This window comes from Aythya ferina (genome assembly GCF_964211825.1).
Source record: "Aythya ferina genome assembly, chromosome: 13".
NCBI classification, from domain to species: Eukaryota; Metazoa; Chordata; class Aves; order Anseriformes; family Anatidae; genus Aythya; species Aythya ferina.
The window spans coordinates 4,548,264-4,574,217 of NC_140311.1; the positions used below are offsets into that span (position 1 = coordinate 4,548,264).

The 25,954-nt window shown below is 35.9% G+C and overlaps 1 protein-coding gene across 6 annotated transcripts in view; it reads left to right on the forward strand.

Annotated features, from left to right (window-relative positions):
* Nucleotides 1–25,954, forward strand: part of PCDH11X (protocadherin 11 X-linked) — a 474,407-nt gene that overhangs the window by 48,032 nt on the left and 400,421 nt on the right. For 5 of the 6 annotated variants that reach the window (XM_084535116.1, XM_084535119.1, XM_084535120.1 and 2 more), the window contains exons 2-4: nt 152–735; nt 20,111–20,158; nt 23,254–25,740. In XM_084535116.1, coding sequence (XP_084391242.1) covers nt 196–735; nt 20,111–20,158; nt 23,254–25,740 — 3,075 coding nt within the window. In that variant the 5' untranslated portion in view covers nt 152–195. Of the gene's footprint in view, nt 1–151; nt 736–4,592; nt 4,628–20,110; nt 20,159–23,253; nt 25,741–25,954 lie in introns of those variants that run through there. The other variant, XM_084535121.1, reaches the window with a different exon arrangement.

Sequence of the window (25,954 nt, forward strand, 5' to 3'; positions counted from 1 at the left end):
GATTGTTAAGTCAAATCTCATTTCACTAATTGGGTTTTCAGTCAGTTCAGTTTATTTGTTGTAGAAAGGGTAGTCCTTTCATATCTTCATCATTTGAAAAGCACAATATTCTGTAATTTTTAAAATATTTTCTCTCTTTTCCTTTTTCCAGCTACTCTTGGTATTCTACACAAAAATTCATTAGTCATTCTGGAAATGGACTTGCTGTCTGGAACCTACCTCTTGGCAGTCTTATTAGCCTGTATTGTATTTCAATCTGGCGCACAGGAGAAGAATTATACAGTGCGGGAAGAACTGCCTGAAAATGTCCTCATTGGCAACTTGCTCAAGGATCTTAACTTAACGCTGGACCCAGACGTCCCCCTTTCCTCACCGTTACAGTTCAAGCTTGTGTATAAGACTGGGGATGTACCGTTAGTACGGGTGGAGGAGAACACTGGTGAGATATTCACAACTGCCAACCGCATAGACCGAGAGAAGCTGTGCTCTGGCATCTTTAGTGAGAATCGCTGCTTCTATGAGGTGGAGGTTGCTGTTTTGCCTGATGAAGTTTTCAGACTGGTCAAGATCAGATTCCTAATAGAGGATATAAATGACAATGCCCCACTCTTTCCATCAACAGTTATTAACATCTCTATACCTGAAAACACAGCAATTAATTCTCGCTATTCTGTTCCATCTGCCGTTGATCCTGACATTGGTGTGAATGGTATTCAACATTATGAACTTCTTAAGGTGGGTTTCTTCCGTTCTTCTGTGTTATTGTCTGTCTGTGTTACTGCAGACCAACAGAGACTGCCAGTTGCCAACAAACCATTAGAAATATGAAGCTGTTTACTGTAGTAGTGGTGCACTGTAGATAACTGTCTTGAAATGTTAACCTGAGAGCATTATAGTACATCTTACATTCACTTTGTAGAAAGTTGTTTATGTATGTGTATCTGTGTAACAGTGTGAAACATGCACATCTTCATTAGCTTTCAACAGGCCAAGTATTTGTTCAACTTTGGCTAACAGTCTTCTTGAGCCACCAAAAATATGTTCTGATCGCCACCAATGTGACAGACCTGAATGGAACAGCATGTTGTGTCTCCATCTTGTGTGACTGTTAGATCTGAGCAGTAGAACTTAACCAGAAGATTTTGTGATGTGTTTGTCATAGAGAAGGCATCAAATACCAAGACAGACTATTCTATTCTGGAATAGCTGATCTGTATACCAACGAGTTATGCTAGAATGGACCGGAATCCAATTATCAAAGTAGTTTTGTAATGTTTGGTCAAACATCATGTTTGAGTAGGAGAAACTCCAAGATATGCCTAAATGCAAGGATAAGAGTGCCAGTGGCCTAGGAAGAGCAGATATGTCATAGTCTAGCTTTTACCCTTTCTAGCTAATGACAGGAAAACTCTGGAATTAAGGAACAAAAGAACAACATGTTAGCATGTTACAACAGCTAGGAAAGGTTTGAAAAGGTGTGAAGTTTGAATTTACTTAAGTAGAGAGTACAAGGAAGAAATGTAACCTAAAATGATTGTGTTACTATGTGGGAAGCTGAAAATGCCTTTACTTCCCTTGATTTGGAGTAGGAAACTAATGGGTAGTTAGCAACCAGGTACCCTCATCACTGATTGCAGGAATACAGAATATACAGGCCAATATATTGCTTGATTGACTTGACAGCAAATATTCATTAATACAAGTACTTACTAGCATTTTAATAAAAATAAAATGCTGCCTTATTTTAGCTCCTTTAAATTGCTTATAGTCTCAAGTAATCTTAGCAGTTCAGAGGCCAAGTAGTGACAGATTCTTTCAGAACACTGCATGCTGCTCACTTCTGGTGAGCTTTTTAAAATTATTTGTTGGTCTGTCCATTCTCTTTGTAGTCTAGAAATTTAAGACTTTTAAAGAATTTACTTTTTTAAGCAAAGACCTCAGTGCTTAAAAGTTTTTAACCTCAGTTACAATGAGAGTAGATAGACCTATGCATTATTTTAAACAGATCACCAAAAGTGTCCAACAGGATGTTGTCTTCTATATTTGGCATTTTAACTGAAAATCTAGGGAGTGTATAACAGCATATTAAATAAATAACAGTAGAAATAGAAAATACTAAAAAAAAAAAAAAAGAAGCCAAGGCTACAGACAAAATGTGGCAAAATAAAACACTGTCTACATGGACAAAAGTTAGATAATTTATCCAAGGAAAAAATGCCGTTATTGTAGGAAAACAAGAAACACAAAAAATAGCAAAATCATGAGTCCCTAGGATTTAGTGAGCAACATTTTAGGTTACCAAAATAGCAGCCTTGTTTTATGTGTTTGAGTTGTGTGTTTATTCATTTTTGAATTGGTTCAGAAACAGAATGTAAGAGATCAGCAGAAGAATATCACACAAGTGGGAGCTCATCTAAAATACAACCTACAGCTCTGTACATCTCTTTACCAAAAATAGTTTAGGGTGCAAGGCCTTGTCTAAAGATCAAATGTGACATGAGGTGGTCTGCCAAGAGAGTGGTGCAAATAACTCTTCCCCCCCCCCCCCATTTACTTCGGTATTTAAATAATCATAGAATCACATAAAAAAATAAAACCAGTTATGCATTTATTTATGTTTCTTTGCTGAAAAACTGTTCTTAACAAATAATAAGGGAAGGAAAGGTGATGTGGATGAGCATACACACTGAAAGTTGTGAACTCTTGTGCTAGATGTGCTACAACGAAAAAAAAATTGTAAATTCACAGCCCTACAGACAGATCTCGTAAGTGAATTAATTGCGTTTTTCTCTTGCATGCCTGCTTGTCAGGTAATTCATGAGGTACGGATTCACCGTCTTTTTAAGGCACAGCAATAGCTTGGAAAGTATCTCTGAGTCCAAGAAGCAGTTTATGACACAGCCAGACACCATCTGGAATAATAACATCACTGTATTATTCCATTCAGGTCCTAGTAGTTTTTATGATGTTAATGCCAAAACTGGCCACATAAGTAGGAGAACAAAGTGGTAGGAGGGGAGGATTCTGGTGAGCAGGCAGGGAACACAGCATATATACAAAGATCCATTCATCACTGTGGAAGAATAAGGAGATGAAAGAGGAAAGGAAGAGTAGTGCATGTGAATCCTTTCATGGTTAACCCTAATGCCAGGAGGCAGAATGACGAGCACACAAAAATGCTATTGCTTGCCTTTTCTCCCAAAATGCTGCTTGAACATTTGTTATTCCATGCTGGTTTTGGGGGTGCACTGTGAAGATACTCATGTCTTCTGGCCTGTGATATATGTTAACCTTTTCCTTCACTTTATAATCAGCATACAGAAAAGTGAGGAAACTGCAGTGCATAAAACTGCACAGTGTGAATCTAGCAGGGCTGATGTGACAGCTTTGTGGGGTGCTGGGGAAGCACCCGATAGCGAGGTGGTGGGCAGGGCTGTGAACCTGGACGGCCACAGAGAAGTGGGAGATGATCAGGTATGCAAGTCACTTCACAGGAGCACACAGGCTGATGCTCTAATATGCATACAACAACAGAGAGAATGTGTTGATCTGTGCTTTAGAGAAATTAACATCAAATTAACAGGCTGTGCAGTAAAGAGGAAGCTCTTCAGTCATATTTCACTTTTTAAAAAGTTTATCTAAAATGTGCTTACAGTCTGTATGGAGCCAGGCCTATTCTTCAGGAAGATAAAGAGATTTTTGCCATACCTGTTTTTGCTAACTACAAACACATCTGAATAGGTTAGAGATTTTTAGCACACTTTCAGCAACTCTATTTTGTTTGGAAGAAAACATTCACATGTTACAGTATTTCCTCACTCTGTAACTCAGTGCTTATGTTACTGCCCCCCTTCTAGTATGGAAAAAAGACTTAATGTAATTGTTGTATTCTGTTTCTTTTGCAAAACAGATCATTAACGATTTATAAGGTCTTTTTACTTTGTAACTGACTTTATTTGAATCTTCTGCCTCTTTCTAAAAACCCTTTTAAATAGAAGAAAACAAAGCCAAAGAAATTGTGCGCAGCATTATACAAGATCATAATCCTTTGCTGAGGTGCCCAAAGCTGACAACAGAAAGGATAACTTTAAGGGTTCACATGAAAAATGGTAAACAATATTTATTATGAACAAGGCAAGGGAGAGTAAACTTAGTTGGAAATGATTTAAAGATAAAAGAAAAAGCATTTAGAATGAGCAATTGCTCTAAGTCTAGATAGGAAGAAAAGATGGCATAACAGTGATAGTAGGAGAAGGTGATAGAAGGGGCAGCTAAGACAGATGGTGACATAGTTCAGGGAAAGAAATGGCCAGATAAGAAAGCAACGATTTTCTCTCAGTCAAGTGTAAACTGGGAAGAATAGGGAAAAATAAAGGCATGCATGAAGAGAAGTAGTATGTTAAAACAGGAGGATGTAAGAGCAGAATTTAATTTGAAATGTTAATCAGTAGTGACTTCTGATTAAGGATGAATCTACAAACACTACATATTTTTATGAATACATGGCATGTAATACGATACGTATGTAAATATAGTTTATTCCATTTTTTTTTTTGTCTGAGGCCTTTGTTGCCAATGCCAAGGTGATCCAGTCCTCAGAGGTCTTCCATGATGAGTGGGAAGTGAAGTAGGTTTGTCTTTTGTCTTCTCTAACTTTTCTTGATCATCTGTAGTCTTTTGTGTTCCCCTCTCTGCCCCTCTAACTGGGGCTGTTTCCTCTGACATTCGTTACCTTGCTTTGGTTTTGAGAGTGCTTGTTGTGGATTGGGCAGGCTGCCTGGCCTGTTTTCAGTCCCTTCTGCATGTTTGGTTCTTTATTTGTGTATCACTTGGCCTCCTCCCATGTGCAACTAGACAGGTCTACAGGCCTTGGTTCCCGTCTTCCAGGTCATCACATTGCTGACATACCTAACTAAAATGTTTACACATTGTGTCTGGTAATGCCACCACAGTGTTAGGGATATGCGCTGTCATTGATGGTGCTGCTTCAGAATGTTTTTGTGTTCAAGGTAAGCTAATATTTAGTATAACCCAATTAATACACTCAGAATTTACAAGTGTTGCAAGATTCTGCTTTGGTCATAACGATTTTCATGTGAAGCATTTCTTTATTCTCGTAGCTGTTAAAAAGGGGAGCTCTTTCAGAACAGTTTTTGAACAGGATTTCAGCTTGGAGCACTGTAATGGATAAAACAAAGTCACCTTTGTTTGCCTATTTTAAATTTGTATTATTGATTCCTAAACATTTCTTTTTGAGCAGGTATACCACATAAACTAAGTGGTGCATGGTTGCAGGAATACCCAGTTAGCTGCAGACTAGAGTGAAGGCAGAACTCTGCACTTACAGGCGCAGGGCGTTTAATTCTGAGAGCTAAACTTGTGTTCCATCAGGTTGTTGCTTGCTTTAATCTGTATCTGCTTGGGGAAAATTAGATTGGTGATACTGCTATAGCTCCATTACTCCTACCTGTTAGCGTATTATTCTTGTATTTACCTATCGTCAGATGTAGCTGGTGGATTCCTTCTAGAGTTATATAATCATCTTTTTGTAGCTGTCAGTTCATACCTCTGCAAACTGACAAAATAGATTCTTACTCAGTCTCACAACAAGTCAGTCTTGCCTCTGATGAGGAGTTACCTCTTGCAACTGTAAATAATCTCTTGTGATGTCTTTTAGTATAAGCTTTCCCCAATTTCTGTTACAGTTTGTCAATTCCGTTACCCATGGAAAATGGCGATCACGGATCTTCATCAGATTTTTAGACTGCTCTTGAAACAAGGTTATTTCTGAGCCTCATTGGAGTTTGGGATCGAGTAACTGATGTCACTGCTCATCTGTGAAAATGGAGAATGGAAGGAGATGAGTTTTATGTAAAATGAAAGCCGGGAAGTTAGTTAAATTAAAATTACAGAGTGGAACTAGATTTGTAGTTAATTCAGAACCAAAAAGTGGCTGAGTGCCTTGGAGAGAAGGGTGGGAATCACAGTTCACGTCCCTGTGAGCATAGTGCACAGCGACACAAACAGAACCTGTGGATACCTCACCGCTTTGGGACACCTGAACAGAGTCACCGGAACTTCTGCATCAACCCAAGCATCAGTTGTTCAAACCCTCTGGCTTCTGTCCTTTTTTATGCTTTAATTTCTTTAAATGGAAGCTGAAGGAGCAACCCTTACTTTTGCTCTCAAACCATGTTTGAATGAGGGAGCACACCACAGCTAATCACACTGAAATTAATGCAGATGATTCTTCTGTGTAGGCTTCAGCAGCATGAGAGGACAATGGAGGGGTATATTGTCCCTTTAAATAGGTCACAAAAAGCCTGGGGTGGTTGCTATCAACATCTGCCTTCTGTGCAAAAACTGTCAAGATGGAGCTTTTTCTCCATGTAAACTGACCTTTATTACTATTGTCAGGTCTTACTGAAAATTGCTGTTAGTGACTAGTAAGATAAGGTAAGCTCCAACTACATTATTCTGCTGTTATCAAAAATCCTTTGGAAATTTGTAGAACCCACTAGTACCGAAGTATTTTGCACTTTCTGATTTATTTTTTATTAACAACCCTTTCTAGCCATTGTCTAAGGGACTTATGGCCATTATACTTAGAAAATGTTTGATTTAGATAAGAAATTTCTTGACTTCCTGACAAAGCAACTACAATAACTTTTAATTTTTTCTCTCCTGTCAAAGCTAAATGGTTAGTAATAGTTCAAGATTCACTTACAATAAAAAAATCAATTATACACATATGTATATCCCATGTACCAATAGTACTTGAGTATTTGAACTTAAAAATGCAAAATAATGAGAAATAATGGTATTGTTAAAAATTCCATCTTAATTTTGAAAGTACTTATATACAAGATGAAACAATATGTGTGATTGAAAGACAGATTTAGCTCTAAGATAGATTTAGGAAATTTTTTGTCCTGAATGTGCACTCCCGCCAAGCTCTAAGGTCACCCTGTAGTGCCTGTAATTTAATAAATACAGAGAGTTGGATGTGTTGTCTTTTTATGGTAACTTTTAGCTCTCTTTTAGAAGAGAAAAGTTTGCTAGGACAGACTGTGAATGATGATGACTACTTTTTTTTTTTTTTTTTTTTAAGTCTATGGTGCTGATAGGGAATACGTTGGAACTGAAACATTTTACTCTTTCTCTGTCACTGCCCAAGGATCAATATATTTGTTTAATATTATAACACAGCTTCATTTTTTTCACATGGGTAGTTACCACTGTAAGTTACACTGTAATACAAGATGTGCAGACTTTTCCTGTTAGCAGTTTTCTTAAGATATAAAACCTATTTTGAAATAACGAGATGTATTTTGAGTAGAATAGAATAGAGAGTTTATCCAGCTTTCAGTTTAGGTGAAAATTTTTGAGTGGGTGGATAAGAAGACGTGAGCTGACGTAAGCTATAAAATGAGATGCAGAAACTTGAAGGACGCTTATGAGTGCTATGTGACATCCTAGTATCTTGAAAAGCTCCCCTGCAAATTTATGAAAGGGACAAATGACTTTCATTTTGATCTTATTTTTTATTGGTAATCATAGGAAAAGTTGGAAGATGGGCTGTGGGAGGAATTTGATTTATAAGAATCTGAGAGTAGTATTCTTATCCCTTAAGTCTGTCATTAGCCTTGAAAATATAGTGAATGTATTTGCTTCTCACCATTTTCCAGTTACTTAACCTCAGGTATGTAAAGAAATTTTATTAAAAAAAAAAAAAGTCTTCCCTTTATTTAGCTCCCTTTCCTCAAAGCCTTTTAAATTCAATCTTTAATCTTTCCATCAAAACAGTATTTTCATTATTTTGTTTTTCAACATCCACATTCCTACAGAGCCCTCCCTCCATTTACACATTTTTATTATTATATGAATATGAAAATGTATAATCCTTATGAGACGGTTTTGTAGTAGAGTAAAAAATATTGCTCAGTAGTAATTTGTCTAGAGAGATCTGGACAGTTAAGTGATGATCATCCCTGAGCGTTGTTTTGAAATAGTTACTGGATTTTATTTTTAAAGGGGAAAATAATCTGATTTGCATTCTTATAGCTGTGAATTAGTTTCTGTAAGAAGATAAAACTGTACTACCAACTGGTGGTAGTTTGATTCCAGTGAGTCAAGAGTCAAGGTAATTGCTTCTTGTTGGTTGATACAAGGCTCCTTTAGGGTGGTTTATGGCATCAGTACTGTAAAACTGTCAGGCTTCATTATCCTGACATCCCTTTGAGGGGTTGGCTGAAGACTGGAGGAGAAAGTCTTGCTTCCAGGCACAGTAAGTTCAGTGAGCTAGGGTGAGGGACAAGTTGGTGTATCTTTTTGCATTCAAGGCTCTGATTTTCACACTAGCTGTCATGAAACAATAATATATAACTTAGCACGTCTCTGTGTGGGCAGGATGATAGACTCAAGCTGGAAGGCACAAATCTGTCAAATGGAGATCTTCAGTTCATCTATCTTACATGAATATTATCTTTTACTGATGTCCAGACAGATCAGTATGTTAGTTAACAAAGATATGGTGATGCTTTTTGAGCATAATAGACTAGGGATTTGCCTACATAGTCCTCTTGAAACCAAGTGTATAAAAACACTTAGAAATAAGTACCGCATCCCTGTTAAACTCTTCCAAAAAATGTGTAAATACTTCAGTTTCATCTGAAGAGACAGAAATAGTCAATTAATAATGTATAATGCTCTCAAGTAATCCACAGTAAAGCAGTAACAAAAACAAAGAAAAATCAGGTATCTCAGTAGAACTATAGTTAAGTTAGCATATGTGTATGATACTGGAACAGCAAACAGGAGTGTCAAGGAAAATTTTTTAAAGTGTGGCTTACTGTTAAGCAGTTATATTGAATTGTTCTCCTTCATATAGTGAATTTTGCCATGTTTAACATGCAATGGCAAAGTAGCACACCTCTGAGGAAAATATATATATATAAAAAAATCAGTAAATTCATATTTCATGTTCAACTGATTTTCTTCTAAACTTTTTTTTGTTTGTTTGTTTTGTTTTGTTTTGTTTAAGGAATATTGTTAAAATCTCCACAGGTTGCCAAAATTTGTAATATCAGAAATACCTGAATTAACTACAGATGTAAAATACATGGAAGAAATAGTGTTTTCCAAATGTCATTTTTGTTACAAGTTTTAAAGTTAGCCTTTTAAGTGAACTTTTTGAAGGTCTTTGAAAGTTTTAAGCAACAGTATATGGTGCTTTTAACGTGCTTGTTTGTTTTAGATAGCTGTAACTTCCAAGCTACTTTGAGGAAATAAATTGTTAATAGCTCAAAATAAGTTTGAGTTAATGAGTTGAAGGCTTGTGAGGGTCTCTAAAGCATGTGAATATGGAAAGCTCAAAATATTTCTAAAAATGCTGAAGGGTCATTGAAGAGAAGTTTTTCCAACAGTTAATTGCGAAAGACAGTGGCTAAATGTTTTATAAAATACGCAGACAGACAATAAAAATCATGAAGATCTTTCTGAAAGTTAAGTAAGAAGCCATGATTGAGTCTTAGTGATCAACACTTCATTTGATTTTAGTATAAGCTGCCCCGAGTCCTTAATTTGTTTTTGTGACATGCTTGCTGTAAAATGCTGGCCACTCTTCAGTCACCAAGGGTAAGCAACTATTCTTTTTGTTTGACTTGACTTTCTGTGTTTTCACTTTTCTACTGGATGTAAGCAGGAAAATGACAGTTTTAATCGGGTATCAGTACAAAGTATGCTGCTCTTTCAATTGCATGTAGATTTCTTGCTTACAAGTATATCACTACTTGGAAAATTAGTTTGAGTTATGACAGCAGAAATGTGCACGCTGTCTCAACATATTTCATGTTCTTCCTGCTCGTTATATTTAAACACATATGTAAGTTAAAAAAAATAATAATTATTGCCTAGTGTCATTAGCCTTCCTCATGAAAATCTAACAGCTGAAATTCAGCTTTGAAAAATTGTTACTTTCACAGTATGAAAAGAAATAAAGGAAGTAAATTTATCAGTACTTTCTGAAGAGTAAGTGCTTTTATCAGTTATAAAATCAACTCCTGTTGATTGTTTAACCCATAAAACAGAATGGGTTTAAAAGTTTTTCACATCAGAACAATTTTGAAAATTTTATATATAAATAAACTCCAAGTTTGCCACGAAGGAAAAGAAGGATGCTACTGTATACTTTGCTAACATTTGCATTAGGATGCTCTTTGATGCCTTGCATTGTTGAAAAGTGCAAAAATAGATAGGAGTGACAGATGTATCCAGTGGGACTTTTCTTTTTTTTTTTTAAGTTTTCTTTCTTAAAATGTTTGTACTAAATTAGAACCTTATTACTAAAGCAAGCACCATCCAAGTATGAACAATTTCGTTTGAATACCATTGCTTTTTTTAATCAAATGTAGTTATTGCAAGTTTTAGAAGAGAAATAGCTAATCATGCTCTGTATTGCTTCAAGGGTTGTAGAAGTTCTTAGAATCCATTGTAATTCTAGTTTTGGAATCAGTTTGTGAGGATTACTTTCTGCTGCTTTTACTCATTGTGGATGCAGCAATACAAATTTTACCGATATTTCAGATATCTGTCGTGAGAAACCTTTGGTTATATTACAACAGGCTTCATATGAATCCTAATATTATTCCAATTTTATTATTAAAAATTCCAAGTTATATCATGACTAGTCTTCTCCACACATATGTACGAGGTGACCAAAAAGTTGCTACTATATTCAAAATGCTCAGCAAAGAAACAAAACATAAAGGAGAATTATAATATTCACCAAACTTTTAGATTTTTTTTTTTCCCCAGCTCACTTCTCCAACACCTCTGTTTTTTTGCAGGGGACGAAGAATTCAAAGTTTTGAGATATGTTTTGAAAACATTTCTTTCAGTCAAAACTGTCAGTTTTTTCCTGTTTTTTTTTTTTTTTTTTTTTTTTCTTGAAATATAAAATTAAAATATTGAAGAAGCTTATTGAGTAACTATCTTTCTGATTTAAATTTTACTTTTAGCTTTCTCTAATATTGGGTTGTTTAGTGATAATTGTTTAGTGATAGAAATATAAATAATTCTTGTTTTACCCAAAATATACAGTATGCATTGTTTTTCTTCCTTTCAAGAGGAAGTACAGTGAGGAAAAAAGATAGGTCCAAAATTATATTCTTATAGTTGTCAAAGAATACATTTAAATCCACTGTCAGCCATGGATTGTGGCACTTGACTGCATTAGTATGGTTATTTTTATTCCTGGAAGAAAGGTTTATTACAAAGTAATTTATTCCCTGGCCCAGAAATATAATGGGCCTGAACACTGAAGTCCTGTAGAGCTTTTGAAGCTGGGACATGTAGCAAAGAGCATTTCAGACAATTTCAAAGAAACAAAAAAGAAACATTGGTACAAGGAAAGAATTCTGAGTCATCAGCTGTCAGTATTGAAACACATTTTTCTCACATTGTGCTATAATTGCTGGCTCTATTAATGTGATGTGTATTGCTTTGGTTATTGCTGATGTTCCAAAGTCAAATTATTGTAATTTTTTTTCTTTGCCTTATCAAGAAAATTGTCTTTTTTTTTTTTTTTTTTTTTTTTTTTTTTTTTTTTTTTTAAGAGTCAGCTTGTTCCTCTGTGGTTTTCAGGATGAGGTATTATATGAATTCCTCACTTTAAGATTACTTTTTCTATTCATTTTAAACCCAGTCACATAATTTTCATCCTTATTTCCATTATGGACTTTCCAAACCTATTTGTTGTAGCACATTTAAAGGTATAAGCCAAGTAGTGCTTTCCATTTTGTTCCCAATCCTGTTTTCCATGTAACCTCAAAAATAATATGTTGCCAGTTACATTTACCATTGGTGAATTGACCTACATATGGAAAGCCAGCATAAAGTGTGAATACCGTAATTTGAAAATCAGTCATATAAATTGATCGTAAATGATTAATAGAACTCCCCTTCTTTCTATCAGTGTTGTACACCTTTTATTGTTTCACATAAATGAAATAATCATCCAGGGTGAATATCCAAGATACCTGCTTTGCTTGTAAAATATCAGAACGTGAATCAGTTCCTTGAAGTATAGCTAAATTTATGTAGGATTTTACATTATCATTACTTATTTTTGGCCTCTGAAGTAACCCAGTAGTTCTCTTGTGCTCAGTTAAAAAATAATAATTTGAATAATTGAATAATTTAAAGCTGGACATGCTGGCATCACCCAGAGTTCTTGGCAAACATGTTGGCTGACCAACTGGGCCTTTAACAAAGTTAAGGAAATAAACTTGTGAGTGTGTGTTTGATCTCTGCTTTTGAGGCTTTTGTTTCTATTATTACTCAGATTTTGAAGTGCGTTGTGTTACAGCTTTGTGACCTTTGCCGCACACCTTCATATCAGAATCTTAGACGGATTTTTATTTGTTTAGTCCTTTTCTTCATTTTCAGTCTCAAATTTTTCTCCATTTTTCAGTCTCTACCAGCACGATTGGTTTTAAGTACTCAATTAAGTCTGCAGTAGACCACATGGAGAGCAATAGAGTTTTTTTATTTCTGTGATGATCTTTGCTTTCAGGGTTGCTTGTGAGGATGGAGTCCTAAAAGACCAAGGTGCATGCACTTCAATCATACAAACAGAAGAAACAAATAAAATAAAAAAACATTGTTCAAAGGGTTTGAATGAAAAATGAGAAGGACACAAACCATTCCAATGACCTGCCTTTTACCTTTTAGCAGTGTGATATATGGGTGCGCAGTGCTTATTTACAAAGTTCATGACTTCCATAAATGCTCATTTTTATCATCTGTCTTTCTTACTAACCAGAGAGAATAAAGCAAGCAATATAAATAAAGGTTTTTTGTTTGTTTTTGTTTTTTGTTTTTTTGTTTTTTGTTTTTTGTTATTTAGAGCAGGATTGTATAAGAAATAGTGGTGTCTTCTTTAAGGTTGCCTAGGTGGTTTTCTAAGAGACTGAAATCCTGTTTTCATTTTGTAATGATATCTAAAACAGCAGTATTTGTGCTTTCATTGTATTTTCTGTAAATCATATATTTTGTGTTCAGATGTGATTGATTTGTGAGGGTCACTGAACTGGGAGATTCATTGTGGATTTGTTACTGTCTTGCAGAGTAGTTCTGAATGAGTCACTTCTGCTTTCCGTGCCTCAGTTTCCTTATGTGATATGAGTGATATTCACTTGACCTGAGAATGGCCTTGCTAGATTAAGTAAGATTCATTTAATCTTGTATCCTGTCTCTAAGGCTTGACATTGGATACTTAGGAGATACTGTAAAGGATAAGACAAACATACTTTTCCAAGCTGTTCCTAAGCCTCCACCAGCTGGAGGCTCAAATGTTTCTTGCACTAGAAGTGAGGGTTGTAATACCCTTATATGGATTCTTTTTTTTTTTTTTTTCTTTTTTTTTTCCATGTGCCCAGTTTGTCCAATAGCTTTTTGAAGCAATGTAAAACTCAGAATATGGGCACAGGCTTACAAACTGCATCATTTTTTCACAGTCTTATGCAGAAGATCAGAAACTTTGCAAATACATTTTTTCACAGATAAGCATGCACATTATTAGACGAAGTAAAAACAAAATTAATTTGGTTAACATTTGAAGTGTATCTATGCTTGAGCTAAGATTACAAGTACAGGAGGTATAAGCAGCAGTTCTGCTACCCAGTGGCAGAAGACTCTGTACTACTCAAGGAATAAGGTTTTGTCCTAAGTATTCCTATGCTAAGGAGTAGAGAGAACAGTGGAGGCTCAAAAAGCCTATTTACCTTTGTGGAACTGAAACATAGGGATTTTAGATGCCTGCCTATTTATGATGAGCTTTGATAGTGTATTTTTAAAATGTTTTGATGTATGAGCATATAATTCAGTGCTCAGTGTGGTTGAAGATGTCACACCCTGGTGTGAAACTTTTCATAATAAATAATGTTTTGTTTTTGTGTGTGGGGAGAAATCCTATCTAACGTTCAGAGGGCTACAAGGGATGGTTAAGCCACCAATCTCATTGCTGTCGCAGTGTTCAGATAATACTTGAAGCGCTCTCATAAAGAGGAATGAAGTCTTTCAGAAAATTTTGAATATTGGTTTGAAGTTCTCCTTCATATTTATCACAGCATAGCACACACTATAGTTTACTCAGTTTCACAAGCAAGGTAACAAAGAAAATCATGTTTTGTTACTCATTGATTCTAACAAAGATCTGGCTAATTAAACAGTTATGCTCAGGGGATTTTGTTGTTGTTGTTCTCATATGCTTTATTTTTAATCTTTATATTAGTGGGTGGAATAAGTTTATCTATCAGAAAAGGCTGTAGGGTAATAACTTACTGTGATGATCAGTAGTTTTCAACATGGTTTTCGTTTGAAACATGATAAAGCAAAAGATACAAGCTTGTGCTGTAGTGCTGTGTGCTACCTGCCTCTGAAGGGACTGAAAACTAAATGCAAAGAGATGTAAATATGCGTATTCCTCGGGAACGATTGGTTGGCTTTTCCTTCTGGGCAGCTGTTGGAACAAATCAGGTTGTGCCTAAGAGCACGATAAAGAAAAACTTTAATAAAGCGTAGCCCTCCTGGAAGCTCTGTCATTTCAGCTATCATACTTGCTTTCAGTAATTTAGTCTAGGATTTACTGTTTTGTTGGAAGCCATAATGCTGAATTTCAAAACAGTTTTTATTTAAGTTTACATTTTCCAATGGATTCATCCACATATACCCACAGGAGGCCTCTTCTTACAGTAACAGTAAAGTTAATTGAGGGTAGAAGTGGAATTTTAACCGTGTAGGTAGAATGCGTAACAAATAGTGCTACCTTCTGATTCTGAGATCATGCTCTAAGCTGTCATTCCATATAACAGCTGAAAATGATTTTGTTGTACAGAGCGGTCATGTAGATTTCTATGCAATAATTGAAATAATTGAAACAATACTTTTATTTATTCATTTATTTATTTTTTCCCTGAAGAGTATTTGTTTTGTTTTATTTCAGTATCTTTGAATTTGATGTCTACATGATGACACTTAGTAGTTGCTAGAATTTCTTAGGTGTTTTAAGAATAGTAATGTGTCTAAGAAAAGTTACAGTGAACTGTTCATTTAACGCACTGATACATAAACATGAAAAATTGAACTCTTGTTCATAGCTTAATAGCTTAATACACAAGAATCCTAACAATACATTAAACACTTTATTTTAAAGAAGTAGAAATTATGCAAGTGTAAAAATCAAGATCTAGACTAAGTCCTTGGGTCAATGCTAAAAATTGTTTAAGGAGAGTTTGAGATGTGTTTCCTTTTCCTTGTTGGTGGTCAGTTTGTAGAACAGTATGGTGCATGTCTATGTCTACTAAGAGCTGCACACTTGATTAACTTGGTTAACTTATAATTTTGCTTAACTTTAGGTTGTTTTATTTTAGTAGTATGTGTTTGGTAGATTCAGTTGTTTACATCACTGTCTTTTTAGAATGGTTTAGTGGAGGACTGGTTAGTGTTAGGTCAGAGGTCGGACTAGGTGATCTTGGAGGTCTCTTCCAACCTAGTCAATTCTGTGATTCTGTGAATGTGGAAGCCTGAACTTCTTCTTGAAGAATTCAAAGCATGTGTTCATGCTGTGATGGCTCTGTAAGTTGAAGTTACCGTCACAAGGGAGTAGGTGTGAGGAGCACAGCGAAGGCTTTTGGTTCTGCCTTATTAGCAGTGCCACGCTGCCACACTGGTGGTTGCGATGATGTTGGCTGCCGAAAACCTGATATTTAACACTAAGGAAGGAGCAGCAGGTCCAGTTTCTTGGTTAAAAAGTTTTACTGTATCACAAACAGTGTGCCTAATGTTGTTCGGAAACATCTGTCTTAGGGCACTCAATTGAGCTCAGAAAAGAACTTTGGGCTGATTCAGACCAGTGAAAGCTTGCCTTTTCTCTTACTTGGATTACAGGTTGTTACTGGCCAGAATTAGCTTCGATGATCTTCACTTCATTTACTTCTTCTGGAATACTACAGTCTGTCTGAGGCCAGTCACATTGCTGTCATATTGAAGTAATAACATTTCAGCTGTTTGGTTTATTCTCTTGTTACTTTTCCTGTGGAGACAGCAGCAAAGTGAATGATAGACTCTAAAATGAACTGTTTCATGCAACTTTTCCCAGGTACTGTGCAAGAGCTTGTCTCAGCCCCAAAGTTTAGATGGTTTACAATTTATTAGAGAATATGTGTTACCTGGTTGGACTAATCTAGATCTTTGCAGCAGGAAGTGGATATTATAGTTCCCTTCTGATTTTCATGCTTAAAAGCTGTACATTCAGTGTATGTTCAAGACTTAACTGTTAGTAGTGATCAAACACAGAGCAGCAAAAATGGAATGGCATGTTAGGTGTTTGGCATTTCCCTTTTAAACATGCCATTTTAACAGTCTGAATATTATTACCTTTCTTGCAAATCAATTACATCAACTAATATATTTAACAGGACAGCAGGTAGATAGATCTACAATGTGTACAATGGATTTGATTTTTTAGGCTACTGTGTTAATAACTTCATCACTGATTTTAAGTCTGACAAATAACGTGTGTATTCAAATTAATGACAGGTATGTGGAGGACAAGTTGAAGATGTGATAGATAAGTTGTAGATTTAGTTTTCCTTAAAGACCTTAAAAACTACTCCTCTCTATGTATTGCTGTTAAAAATACTAAATTATCCTCTCCTTGTATAGTTGTAATGATTTGCATTGGAAGTAAGAATTAGAATGAAATTGGAATTTGATTTTTATAAGAAAGAATATATTATTGCATATGATTACTTCTAAAAGTGTGTACCAAATATACTTTCAGCCTTAAGATTTTGGATCCCAAACAACTAAGAGGGAGGCATTTTTAGGAATATAACTGTTAAATGGAAAGTCACAACAGTTTATATACTGGAATCCTCAATACACATAAGTATCACAAGATTTTGGAACTGGGTTTCAAGGTGCAATGACTACTGTACAGTAAGAAAATGCATCTTCCTTTATTCTTTTGCTTTTGTTCTATTGAATCACATAAATAGGAGTCAGTAATACTGGAGAAGGAAGATGACGAGTTGGCTTTCTGATAAATCCAGAAAATACATTTTTGGTTTATCCCCAGCATCTCCTGATCAGTATGGTGAGAAAGCACCATAAGATACTTCTGGAGTATTGAAAAATTCAGTCTCTCTGGAACTATTTTTAGTACTTACTGGCACTCTGTATATCTTCTGAGCAACTCTTTCTGATTTATTAATCTGAAATTGCAGTATTATTTATTATCTTCCAGTGTGCAGTGAAGGGGCATCTTGCATTTGTGTTATATCACACACTTTTCTAGTTTAAAATGGTAGTTCCACTGTTATTTTCTCTCAGAAGTGCAAAAAGGATAAGCTTTCATGATTTGGAAAAGCACAGCTTCATTCATTTCAAAAGCAAAAAACTGATGCTGTGGTAGTTATATGTCCCACATAAACTTTCTCTTTTGAGTTTTACAAAACCCTGCAGAGGGTGAAGGCCTTGAGATATGCTAGTTCATTTTAGCAGTGTTTGCACCAGGCTTACATCTGTAAAAACTGGTTGTGAATGTTGGGAACACCTAACTGTTGACAAATCTAATCAAAAAGGAAGATCTCTATTATATTAGGTTATTTGTCATTCAATTACATTTTGCCCACATTAATTGTAATTTTTCTGCATTGAGATTTTCTTTTTTAATGCCAAAAGTTCATAATGCAGTGATAACAGACAAGAAAGTACATGTATGGTCTCTGCATGTGAAAGAAAGTCCTTGTGATTAAAATCCAGAGAAGATATTCGTTTATTTTCTTTGTGTTTCTGGATTTCAGAAGAGAGGGGTGTATGTGAGATACTCATGCCATACAATGAAAATTTCTGTCTACATTTTGTCCTAAAAGTGTTAGCGTAAAAGGAAGATACAGTGGTTTTACTCACAGCTGAACTTCAGTTTAAATGGGCCTCAGATCAATAAGATACTCTTGCTAAGTAACTACCAGTAAAAGGTTAGGATATGGGCTTGAAGATGCCATCTGTTTGAAGAAATTATATACTTTTTCTTAACTGAAATATTTTTTGGGTGGATAAGAGGGAACAAAATAATTTAATGAACATTAGTTTGCAAACATTTGTACTTTTTAACAAGCCAGCCTATCAGAGGTTTTCTGTTTTATTTTATTTTCCATTTGTCATGAGCCAGATCTGTACGTGTCCATCACCTTCAATTCCCACTAAAGTTACCAGAAGCTGAGGATCCTGGACAGTCTCTGCTTGAGGGTAAAGGAATTTTCAGAAACATCTCAGTCGTTCCTATTTTCTTTTGTACAAGTAGTTGTCAGTTTGAATCCCCTTCTGCCTGAGAGTACTGATATGCTTCTAGAGCAGGTAGTGAATAGGAGGGCATTAGGGATTCACACTGCTCCAACACCCAGTCAGTATTCATCTGAGAGCTCTAAAATGTGGGATTAGGAGCCTAAGATACATTGCTTGGCTATCGGAGTGAAATGAGGTGGTGATTTAGGAGCTGTTCTGAACAGCAGTTCAGAACTGTTGCCTGTTACCACCAAAAGCACAGTGATGCATTAGAGAATTATATGACTAAAGCAGTCATTTATGTTTATTTGAAACAGAGTGTGATAGTGATAGAAAAACATGAACAGAACTTATAGGAATCTTGACCCACAAATTAAAAGTCTGTAGTTGTTCTGACAAAGAGCTAGTGTTTCAAATATGTAAGCAACTTTGCATTTGCAGAGTTTTTGCATTGTACAATTTTCTAATCTTTGCAATTTCATCTTCTCTTCTGAGGTACTGTCACTCAGTTCACAAGGTAACTAACTACATTAATTACACACACCTAAGTAGCCTTTCTGTAAACTGTGCACTGATAGGTGTATTAACTCAGCACTCTTGAAACAAAACAGTTAACAGCTTTAATATTCAAGAATGCATGAACATGTTAACTGTACACTGTGAAGTATTCACAGACAAAGGACCTTTATTAGAGCCTCAATACTTACGATATTATGGCTCTGAGTGTAGTAATAGGCACCAGTTAAAGGAATTTGTGTCCAATATTGCCTGTTGTGTAGAATATTTTGTGTTTAGTGTTTTAGCTTGCCTTTGGGAATTCACATTTTCACATTCAAAGTGTCACCTGTGAAAGAAAATGCAAGTTTAATTTTCACCTTTTATTAAAAATGTTGTCCATTATATAGCTGTTGTCTAGTTTTCTGAATTAGAAATTGAAACTCTGCTACTATAATATTTTCTTTGATAATGCATCACAGTAGTTGTGTACCAGTTCTGTATGGCTTGACAAAAGCAGGCAAGGAAACAGAGGCTGAGACCCATCTTTTAGTTTTTAAGGAGCACTGCAAAGTTTTTCTGTCTTGCTAAACATGAAATAATCAGCAGTTGGCAAACAACTGCATTAATTTCTGGACTTGCTTAAAAGATTTTAGGATCCTTTGGATGCAAGATTGTGTTTCAGCCAAAGGTTTTATTATAAAGTAATTACTTTCAAGTAATTCAGGAATTCATTAAAATGGGAACTTGAGGTTGTGGTGTTTTTTTGTTTTTTTTTTTTTTTTTTTAACATATTATGTTAGCTGTTTTTGTGTGGATATATAGCACAATATTCTTTCCCTTCCTCCAATTTTCCTGACTTCTTTAAGAAATTACTATGTTCTATCAACTTATAAGTGTAAGTATATGAGATGTTTTGTACACAACAGACCATATGACTGTAGCTGTTCTTTTTCCTATTTCTCTTGACGATGAAGCCCACTTTCCAATTTCTGTCCTGGAAGAACATTCATTATAATGCAAACGTAGTCAACATCCCACGGATTTTGTGAAATTTTGTTATAAGAGACTGTGATACCTCAAAGTGTACGAGGCAAGTTTATGTGTAGAATTCAGGTGCACCTTGCTACATGTAGTCCTGTCTGTAACACTTGAAGCTTTTATAGATTATTATGTTAGGTGTCCATGTTTCATTGTTTATGTATTTATTAACCTACCTAAATGTTCCATTTTTTTAAAACTCTCTAATTTTTTATTTACTTGGCAGCCCAAAACAGCTCCGAAAAGAACATTTGGATCCATTACAAATGACCAGGTAAATATACAGCAGGCAGAGTTCAACAAGTATGCCAGTTTCATCATTTAGAGATTATTTTATGCATGAATACTCTGAAAAGGTTGTTATAAAAATTGAATAAGGTAACAGAACTTATGGTTATGGCCCTGATAAAGAATCTTGTGATTAGGACTCAGAGCCTCTTAAAGCTAGTCTTGGCTCTGAGATGGGCATAGCTTTGTTCTGCCTCAAATAGCTAGATTACATGGCTTGAGCTGTCTTTTTGGATTTAAAAAGTTAGCGTTTTTTATTTCTCCCATCTTGCTATAGTTATGAAGACAAAGTAACAGATTTTTTTTTATCAATTAATTTAATGGTGAAGGGTACTATATAAATGTTAATTACCTATTATACTAATTCTCAGGACACATAGCCTTCCTAGTGTGAATGAAACCTTCAGATCACTGGGATAACATGGTGACTGAAGTATACTTCAGTCCGAATAACAATCTATCTCTATAGGAAATATTGACTTAACCAATGTTTTGATGATGATAGATCAAAACTTAATCCTGAAAGTTTTCCTTCACATTTCTCTCAGGGTTTTTAACTCTCAATTTCTTTGCTTGTGCAGGAGAGAATTGGATATTTGTAATCTTCAAAATTTGTTTCCCGAATGTTTCATTATTTTGAGGACTGTTTAGAGTGGAAGAATTCTCTCTTCTTAGAAAATGTAGTTGTTAAAATGCAACATATCACCATACCTAATCTTATCCATTAAACAATGTGAAGCAGATTTGTCTAAATTGGGAACAGGCATAATTTTTGTAACTTTATTTCAGTGGTTTAAAAGGGTGTATAATCCGCTTATCAATAGTAAGAAATTCTGCTCAATATTGTTTTTTTCCATATAGAAAAATTAATCAAGTGGTAATAATTGACCTGGAAGAGCTCTTTGCATTCTTTTGTGTTTCTCCAGTAGCTTATTGCTGGTAATGGAGAATTGATGCTATATATTTTATATCAAGTCATATGCTATAATTAAAAATACCTTTCTCATACTTGATAGTTAAAGAGAAGCAGAAATGTGTATGCATATGTATAGCTGTGTGTATTGAAGGTCTATATGAAGTGTTTGTTGTAGTTGTGGGATCTAATGACAGAAAAATCAGTGCCCATCTGTCAAGTTGTGTACAAATAAAAAAAAAAACACATTAGCTATCTTTTTCTTCTTTTCCTCCAGCTTCTGTTATATTTTTCTGGAAATCTATGTTAAAATATAGAATATGTAATTCATCATTTCTCAGTAGTTCTGCAATTTATTTCAACTAACTTCTAGCCAGATTGGGTTTCCTCTTCATCTTCACACTTCACCTTCTTGAAGAGATCGGTGTAGAATTACCATTTGAAAAATTAATCTAATTGATTCAAAATGTAAATCTTACACTTCTTGTAAGAATAATCTTTTCATGTCTTCTGTTGAAGAACCCAAAGTTGTATTTTTAAAAATTTTTTCAAAATGTATTCCAGTTCACTTTAGACTGTCCCTAGTTGCAATGTAATGTTGTCACAAATGCTGTGCCAGTGGCACAGTAACGTTTGAAATGTGGATGAATTATTCTTTTCCATGAAAGAAATGATTACTTATGTAAGGTCAAATTCTGGCTTTGAGAAAACAAATCAGTGAAAGAGTACAGCCTTACACAGAATTAGACCTACAAATGCATTCATTTAATGGTGGGTAACAAGATGCAGTGAATACAAATCTTTTAGCAACAATGAGAAATAAGGAAACTTGCATATTGGGAACATTTTCTTTCACCTTGGTCTGAAGTGTCTCAAATCGGTTCAGAACACACATAATTAGGACTAAAGATGAGACACAAGCACAATAAATGCAGAAAGAACCAGGCTAGAAGCAGTTGTTGCAAGAATGACACATACAAAGAAAATCCTAATTACTCAGCATTTTTATCAACGCCTTCTTCTCCTGTTTATCCCGTACACTCAGCTTTAATGATCTGTGTTTTAGCTCTGCCCTTATGGAAAATATGGCTGCAAAACTGCCTTTACATCCTTTCTTCTTCTGAAGGTTGAGTGATGGGAGAATAGAAAAGAGGATAATTGTGATACTCTTAATCTCTGCTCATCTGAAGACACAGCAGAAGAGGGAATCTAGCTCTAGATTCCAATTTTTGTATTAGCATACTCTGTCAACACAAGGGTTTTTAAAGGAAGCCATGTTTGTGCAATATGTATAGCATTTGCTATTCCAGGGGTGTTATGTATTCAACAATCCCCGTGAAAAGAAGTGATTATTTTCAAAGTGAATGTCATAGTTCTGTGATATTTTTTAAAATGAAAATATGTATTCTTTTCTCACTTGGATTGTAATTTTCACTACAAGTGGAAAATAAATCATGATGAAGAAAGGAATAATTTTAAGGAATTTATGTATTTCTAATAAACTGTTATGGCTTAGTTTTGTCTGAACAATCTAATGACTAAATTGTATAGTGATCCCCTCTTCGGTGATGTGGGTGGTGGTTTTTGCTTTTTTGTTTTGCATGCTAGGGATTTCAGATCATGTCCAGTTTTGTTCCATGAACTGTGAAATAGTCCCTTTATCTTTGTTGTTTTCCTTGAAATTGAGGATTGGATTAGATCATCCAGTGTATGCATACTACTTTGCCTTTGGACATGGTTGAACTTTGGCTACATTTGTCTTCTTAACACTCACTGGTACGGTACAGAAAGCAAATTACATCTGTCCAAGAATTCTAATTTTTTTTTATTTTTATTTTTCTGTAGAAAGAGAGCAATTGGTTTAAAAAAGAAACAAGGACAACAACAAAAAGCAATTTATTGTGTCCCCCTGCCCCCAAAACAATCAAACACAAAACCCCTGTTATTCTAAATTGGTTTCTTCACGTGTTTGCTCTGAAGCTTTCTTAAGGCTCCTGGTCTTAAAGCATAAATGGATATTGCAAACTAGCAGTGCATACACAAATGTGTATTCCTGTATACCTCTACCCCCCACATCTGTGTTTCATGACAATTTCGAAACATTAATGAGATTATTCTCCGCTTAATTATACTATTGTGCTAAAGTATATTCTTTCTGTGTCTTGTAGGGTCAAAATGTGTTTGGTCTTGATATAATTGAGACACCTGAGGGAGATAAGTGGCCTCAACTGATTGTCCAGCAGATCCTGGATAGGGAGCAGAAGGATACCTATGTGATGAAAATTAAAGTTGAAGATGGTGGAAGCCCTCCAAGATCTAGCACCGCCATCCTGCAAGTCACAGTGACTGATGTGAATGATAATCGCCCAGTCTTCAAAGAAAATGACATTGAAGTTAGTATTCCAGAAAATGCTCCAGTAGGCACCTCTGTTTCTCAGCTCCATGCCACTGATGCAGACCTGGGCTCAAATGCACAAATTCACTTCTATTTCAGCAATCAGATCTCCAGTTTGGCCAAAAGGCTGTTTGCCATTGATAATGCCACTGGTCTTATCACCATAAGAGAACCACTAGACAGAGAGGAATCTCCTGTACACAAATTAACCATTTTGGCAAGCGATGGCAGTTCAACTCCATCAAGAGCAACAGTGACTGTTAATGTCACAGATATTAATGACAATGTCCCATCAATAGACACAAGATACATCATCAATCCAGTGAATGGGACGGTGCTTTTGTCTGAGAAAGCTCCACTTAATACCAAAATTGCATTGATAACAGTGATGGACAAAGATGCTGATCTGAATGGAAAGGTTACTTGTTTTACAGATCATGATGTCCCTTTTAGGCTGAAGCCAGTGTTTGATAATCAGTTTCTTCTGGAAACAGCCACATTTCTAGATTATGAAGCAACACGGGAATATGCTATTAAAATAGTGGCTTCAGATTCAGGGAAACCTCCCTTAAACCAGTCTGCAATGCTCCTGATCAAAATTAAAGATGAAAATGACAATGCCCCAGTTTTTACACAGCCTATTATAGGTCTTTCCATCCCTGAAAACAATGCTCCAGGTACTCAGCTAACCAAGATAAGTGCTACAGATGCTGACAGTGGGCGCAATGCTGAGATCAGCTATATTCTGGGTTCTGATGCACCCCCCATTTTCAACCTTGACCGCCGTACAGGCATTCTGACAGCAGTCAGAAAGTTGGACAGAGAAAAGCAAGACAGGTACTCCTTCACTGTATTGGCTAAGGATAATGGGATGCCACCCTTGCAGACCAATGCTACTGTGACAGTGTCAGTCCTGGACCAGAATGATAACAGCCCTGCTTTCACACATAATGAATATAATTTCTATGTGCCAGAAAACTTACCCATGTATGGCACAGTAGGGCTTATCACAGTAACAGATGCTGACTCTGGAGAAAATGCTGCGGTCACTCTCTCTATATTAAATGGTAGAGATAATTTCATTATAGATCCACTTACTGGTGTAATAAGGCCTAACATTACCTTTGATAGGGAACAGCAGGGGTCATACACTTTTCAGGTGAAAGCTGTGGATGGAGGAAGACTGCAGCGTTCCTCAACTGCGAAAGTGACCATCAATGTTGTTGATGTAAATGACAACAGGCCTGTTTTTGTTATTCCTTCTTCTAATTATTCATATGAGTTGGTTCCAACATCATCCAGTCCAGGGTCTGTAGTTACTAAAGTCTTTGCAGTTGACAATGACACAGGCATGAATGCAGAGCTCCGTTACAGCATCATAGGTGGGAACTCTAGGGGCTTGTTTACAATTGACCAACTAACAGGCAATATTACTTTGAAAGAGAAGGTAATTACATCAGATCATGGCTTGCACAGACTGGTGATAAAAGTCAATGACCTAGGACAGCCGGAGTCTCTTTATACTATAGCTCTTGTGCATTTGTTTGTGAATGAGACAGTCACCAATAGTTCCTATGTACAAGAGCTAGTGCGCAGGAATATGGAAACTCCAGTTGGCCAAAACATTGGGGATGGTGAGATAACCCCACAAACCAATGATTATGTCAAGATCATAATTGCAATTATTGCAGGAACAATGACAGTTATTCTGGTAATTTTTGTTACTGCTTTAGTACGGTGCCGCCAGACGCCCAGGCACAAAGTTGTCCAAAAAAACAAGCAGAGTGGTGAATGGGTTTCCCCAAACCAAGAGAATAGGCAGATCAAGAAGAAGAAGAAGAAGAAGAAGCGCTCTCCAAAAAGTCTCCTCCTCAACTTTGTGACTATTGAAGAATCTAAGCCTGATGATCCTGGCCATGAGCACATAAATGGCACTTTAGACATTCCTGTAGAGCTAGAAGAACAGACTATGGGAAAATATAACTGGGCCACCACACCAACTACATTTAAACCTGATAGCCCAGATTTGGCAAAGCACTACAAGTCTGCTTCTCCACAGCCTACCTTTCAAATTAAACCTGAGACTCCTGTACCCCCCAAGAAGCACCACGTCATTCAGGAACTTCCTCTAGATAACACCTTTGTGGTGGGCTGTGACTCACTCTCCAAGTGCTCATCAAGCAGCTCGGACCCTTACAGTGTTTCCGAATGCAGCTGTCAAGGAGGCTTCAAGACCCCAGGCCCCATTCACACCAGACAGGTAATGGAAATTTTAAGGTTCTCTCTTTCTCCTTCACTTCTTAACTTTTTCATTCATATAGCTCTACCTCTAAGCACTGCATAATAACATTCTCTGCAAGGATTAAAAGTTTGAAAGGTCGTGTTTGATCCAGGCATTGAAATGTAAACAATTTGAGATCCATCAGTGTTAACAGGAAATAATTAAAGTGATTAATGGCTGTAAGGAAATGGAG